General features: G+C 33.9%; 1 protein-coding gene across 4 annotated transcripts; it reads left to right on the plus strand.

Annotated features, from left to right (window-relative positions):
* The first annotated feature begins 1,954 nt into the window (after positions 1–1,954).
* On the plus strand, positions 1,955–5,434 carry LOC140984342 (nuclear pore complex protein NUP1-like). Of its 4 annotated transcripts, XM_073451711.1 has the most exons (7): positions 1,955–2,123; positions 2,297–2,394; positions 3,090–3,282; positions 4,003–4,311; positions 4,388–4,459; positions 4,685–4,880; positions 4,972–5,202. In XM_073451711.1, the coding sequence occupies exons 2-7, from the start codon at positions 2,303–2,305 to the stop codon at positions 5,043–5,045; spliced, it is 936 nt and encodes a 311-aa protein (XP_073307812.1). In that variant the 5' UTR covers positions 1,955–2,123; positions 2,297–2,302; the 3' UTR covers positions 5,046–5,202. The 4 variants fall into 4 exon arrangements, with proteins under 4 accessions (XP_073307812.1, XP_073307787.1, XP_073307803.1 ...); XM_073451686.1 differs by having other exon boundaries at positions 4,685–5,434; XM_073451702.1 differs by lacking the exon at positions 2,297–2,394 and having other exon boundaries at positions 1,980–2,123; positions 3,022–3,282; positions 4,685–5,434.
* The last annotated feature ends 124 nt before the right edge of the window (positions 5,435–5,558 follow it).

Consider the following 5,558-nt stretch of genomic DNA (forward strand, 5'->3'; position numbering starts at 1 on the left):
GCTCTCATCTCCGTTTCAAAAATATTAATTATATATTATTATTACTGATAATATTCATATTAATAATAATAGTATTATTAAAATATTGAATATTTTAATAATACTATTATTATTAATATGAATATTATCTTTATGGCGTGTTTGAAGATAAAGATAATATCCTCATACCCGCCTCGAATTATTTTAGGGATTTTTAAAAATTCCCGAACCCGAACCCGAAAAAATCGGGATTCGGAGATTTTTTTCGAATATTCATTTTATATTACATTCGAATTATTTTCCATTTTCGGTTTATGGAATATGTCATTAGAAATCCGAATTCTTTTTCTTGGGTTGAGTTTGATTTTGTACTATAATGCACTTGTTTGTATAGTTCGGTTTGTTCAGTTATATGAATAATATAAGATACAATTTAAAAAATTATAAATTTAATTAAAATATAATTTTAGTTGCTTTATAATATAAGATACTATAATCAACTGGTTTATTTCGGTTCGATTTTTCATAAGATATGTGAGCATGGCTAGTTTATTGAGTAAGACGGATACAATCGAACCAGTCTCCAATTTAGAAACTGAATTTATGATATCAGTCTCTAAATCAGAGACCGAAATTATGGCACCGGTTTCTATATTAAAGAACAGTTATATTTCATCTTTCTTTACAAGTAGGGACATGCACAATAAATTTGGTCGCTAATTTTAGTAACCAACTACTAGCATTAGACTCCAACAATTAGCGATCCGACTTTTTTATGCAAAGAAAATCGGTCTCTATTCCTAATCGGTTTTTTCTTGTAGTTAATGGGGTGGAAAAAAATCAAAATCCCTTGGTGGAACTTTGGTAAAGTTTCACAAATAAGAGTGACTGAATTTAAAGATTTGAATCTGAAATTTTTTTTTTAAAAAAGTGATGATATCGGAAACTGTATTTGACAATGAACAAAAATTCAAATGTAAAAAGTATTAATTTAAAGATATGTGAAATTATTTTATTTTCAATGAAAAGCTCAAGTTGTTTTAAATCTACAATCTTATTTTAATATTTTAAAAATCGACTATTATTCAATGTTCCCCGTGTTTGTGAAACACAAGACGAAAATCCACAGCTTTCCTTCTTTAATCTCAGCAGACAACTTAAATGTCTTCCATTTTCAATCAAGAATAGGTCTTTTGTAAGACGGTCTCGCGAATCTTTATCTGTGAGACGAGTTAACCCTAGTGATATTCACAATAAAATGTAATACTCTTAGCATAAAAAGTAATATTTTTTCATGCATGACCCAAATAAGAGATCCGTCTCACAAAATACGATCCGTGAGACCGTCTCACACAAGTTTTTGCCTTCAATTAAAGAGAATATGGGGAAAACATTAAAAATTTATAAAAACATTTTTGAAACCAATTTGGGAAATAGGTTTCCTTTTCAACGGGTTTGGATATTCTAAAATTGAAGCATTGCATCTCAAATTGAACATTCGATGACTCGACCTGTTGGCCTGTTAAACAATTGAGTTAGATTAATTTTTACCAATTACCCATCAAATATAAATCACTTAAAAAAACAAACTGTTTCCAAGGATGAGAAATATGGAAAGCCAATGCCATATCTGAAAAAAAGAAAAGAGAAAAAAAAGAAGAAAAAAGCATTATTGGTTCACAAAAATATACAAAAAAATATGAGTTGCAAACACAGTCAATTGGATGTTTTTGTAGGGATGTCAATTCGGGTGGGTTAGGTCGAGTTGAGCAATATAACTATTCAAAAATTTCTCAATCCGAACCCGAGTCAACTCGAAAACTCTCAACCCGAACCCGAATTTCAATCAACTCGATAAACTTAATCAGATTAACATGATTTTTTTAATTTTTTTTAAAAATTAAATAAAGTTAAAAAAAAAATAATATTTTAATTTAAATACATAATAACAAAATCTGTAAGACCATGTTTAATTCTATTATCAATGCAAATATTGAATAAAAATAAAAATAAATAAACTGAACGCCGTTGATACTCGACACTCGACAGAAGAAGACGGCGGCGCGGCCAGTACTCTTGTCCTGCTCCCACTAGTCCATCTTAGATTTTGGGTGAAGTTGATTTCTCTGAGCTAGGATAGCACGGTGTGATTCTAAACTCTGCATTCGCTGTAGCTTTTTGTCTTTTTTTTTTCTTTCTAATTTGGAATGAATCTTTGTTTATTTATTAGTATTTTGTTCCCAAAACAAACCTGATTGGATTTTATTTCCCGGTATCGTAAATTTGTGATTTTTATATCTCGAAACCTTTTATGCAGGTTATAATGTCCCGATCTTCCGAAGAGAGGGGCGAAATTCGTTATGATTCCCAGTTTTTGAGAATCGAGGAGTTGATTAAGGGAAAAACTTTTTCTAGGTACATCTTTTTTTGCTTTTCAGAAGTCTGACACTACCCTATTGAAAGTAGTGAGAAAACTCGTATCTTGAATTGGACTTTAAATATGTTTGAGAAATTCTTAGAAAATGCAGTTAATGTTGTGGTACAGCTGCATATAAGAGATTTGTGGATGCCCATTCTCCTCCTTTTCTTTCTTAAGATCTTATTTAGAATGCATAACTTCATTTTAGGCCAGGGAAAAAGATGTATGTTGAGGGTTAAAAAATATGGCTTTGATTACAATTGAAGCATGAAGGTTTTGCCGAGTGAGTGAAAAGATGAGAGATATTGGAGATTTTATTGGCAGTATTGTGAATTAGGAACCTTAAATATCCCTATGACAGATTTGGGTATGAATACCCGTCAAGAGTCAGCCTTTGACTTATCGAGATTATAAATATCTTAGCTGCGATCATCTGGCCTAGGGACAAGAGATCTGGCTACTGACATTAGAAGTTTTCTTGTACAAGTGTTGGGAGGGAGGATTTAGAAATGTGGAAAATTGAAACATTTGGTCTTAAGAAATCCCCATCTTAACTTCGCATTATTTCCTTGTAATGCATGGTTAGTTTATGCAGAGATACACACTTGTGTATATGCTTTCAGGGATTAGGAATCTTGTGCGTTTGAAAGTGTTATAGATCAATCTTATATCTGATGCAACTGGAATGCAGGGAGGAAATCAGCCATTTGGTCGCAATATTAAATTCTAGGCTGGACATTGAGTCGGAGATGCAATCAAGAAGGGATGATAGAGGAGACAGTGAGCAGGTTCGGTGGATTCATGAAATTCCGAGTACGCCCGCAGCAGATATACACCATGTTATGGACAGAGACACACTTGGCACTTTCCCTGAAAAATCAGATGTGTGGGCTCCTTTATCTATTTCCCCTTCTGATTTTATGACTTTACCTTCGCAGAGCTTGTTAGTTGGTTATCTTTTCATTAAGATTTATGTTTGAATTCATAATGTTTGTGTATGTATATGTGTGTGTGTGTGTGTATATATATATACACCAATGATAAATTTGATGGAAGACACTTTGTTTAGCTCTCATATGAGTAGTGCACTATGTATTAATCCAAGGGGTGCAAAGAAATCACATATTTAGTTTTCATGTAATACCTCGTGTGAGCTTATGTGAAGAAGTACATGTAATTCTCTTGTGGCTCTTGGATTAAGGGCGGAGGCATTACTTGTAGCATCGAAGGAGCTGCGCAGTGAATATGATATATCAGGGCCAATAATGCCGTGACAGAAACTATCGAGTGTTGGACCCGTTGGAATTGGACTTTGGGCTCAAATGTTTGCGTCTCTTGATATGGATTTCTCTTAAATTGTATAGAGAAATATAATAAATATGGAGAAATATTTTAATAAGTTTAAAAATTTTGAAAAATACAAAACTGAAATGTGAAAATCTTAAAAACAGAATATTAAAATAAAAAAAGTAGTTTGTCATTCGTTAGGTTGGGGAAGCTTCGACAAACCGTTGACTGTGTCTGCCTGAGTTTACACTGCATCAGATCTGGAATCCCGTCGCAATTTTCATGTATAGAAGTCACTAATTCACAAAATTGTGCAGGTTCCGGTTGGAGTTGGTGCTTCTCCAATTGATATTGCTCGTGCGTATATGGCTGGCCGCACTTTAGAACAAGGCCACAATCTTCTTGGTTGCACATCAAAAGGTGAAAGAGCTGAACCAAGCAACAAATTTTCACAACAGCCACCTGTGCCATCTCCTTTACCTACGTCATCCATTTGTTGGCCTGGTGCCATACTCAATGATCACCATGGTTACGACACACCACAGAGTCAGAGTAGCAGATACGGGCTTCGTGATTTTCCAAGAACTCCTTATGCTAGAACTATCTCGTCGAGGTCCACATCTAAGGTATATGAGGTTATGGTTGAAGTTTATGCATAAAGATTATTTGTCTTTGTTATCTAAATGTTATTTGTTGGTGCAGTTAAATGCCAATAGCAGATTTGCTAACACATTAACTCCCTTTAAACAATCTCCGACTTCCATTTATGGCCAGGTACAACCTTTGATTTTTGTTATTGTGGTTCTTCACTTGTATTGCATTAGTTATACCTTATTGTAAGTAGTTAAATCTATTCAGTAATACAGTTTGGGTATGAGAGGTGAACTTATGTCTTCCATTGTAAAATTGATATACCTAGATGGATTCTTGGCTAAATCCATGACTATTTTAGCGAATGTGCATGAGTTGTTCTCTATGAGCATCTAAAATGACTTTCAGGTAAGGTCGACTGTCGACAGCGTTGATGTCTATGGATCTGTGGGCCCTATTCGCCGCATCAGGAACAAATTTGCTTCAGAAGTCCGTCCCAGAGAATCTATGATCCTGAGCTCACTTAAGGATGTCCCATCAGAAAAGTTAAATTCCAATTCTTTTAGCGGTTTCTTGCTTACTACCAATAAAAATCTGGAACCTGGTAAAAAAAGTGGCACTTCAAAATGCTTAACAGATGCCAATGCATCAGGTTTCTCTGATAGGGTTTTACAAAATGCAAATTCATTCTGCAGTCCGGCGGTTAAAAGAATATTGGAACACCTGGATAGAAAAAAACCGACACCTAAAGAAAAAGAAGCTGAAATAAAATTTGTGACTGAATGGAAAAAATTTTCTTCTGATGCTGGTGATACCATTCACGAAGAAAACATAAGCTCACTTCACTCAGGAGAGCTTGCTTCTCTTAAGAATGCTGGTTTATCTGGCCTTAATTCCCCTTTGGAAATTAACAAAGGTAGCAGCAGTTCCAATTATTTTGTTAAGTTAAATGACAAAGGCATGGATATGGCAGCTAAAGATGCAGTCAATGTGAATCCTAAGGCTCCTAGCACCATCTTTGTTAATTCTGGCATGGTACCTGGTGCAAATGCAGTGTCATCTTTAGATTTTGGGGCATCTTCTGGTCATGTGGGCAAGAATTCAAATGAGGTATTTAATCTTTTTCAGAGTGCTGGTTTTTAAATTATGTGGTGGTTTCTTTTTCCCCATGAGGTATTTAATCTTTTTCAGACTGTCGGTTTTTAAATTATGTGGTGGTTTTTTTTTTTTTTTTTTTTTTTTTTTTTTTTTTTTTTTTTTTTTTTTTTTTTTTTTTTTTTTT

Source organism: Primulina huaijiensis, chromosome 1, assembly GCF_012295235.1.
Source record: "Primulina huaijiensis isolate GDHJ02 chromosome 1, ASM1229523v2, whole genome shotgun sequence".
NCBI lineage: Eukaryota > Viridiplantae > Streptophyta > Magnoliopsida > Lamiales > Gesneriaceae > Primulina > Primulina huaijiensis.

Coding starts and splice junctions, on each gene's coding strand:
- LOC140984342 (XM_073451686.1), top strand. CDS start 2,303: ATGTCCCGATCTTCCGAAGAGAGGGGCGAAATTCGTTATGATTCCCAG. Junction 3,283..4,002: donor CTTTCCCTGAAAAATCAGAT/GTGTGGGCTCCT, acceptor AAAATTGTGCAG/GTTCCGGTTGGAGTTGGTGC. Junction 4,312..4,387: donor CGTCGAGGTCCACATCTAAG/GTATATGAGGTT, acceptor TTGTTGGTGCAG/TTAAATGCCAATAGCAGATT.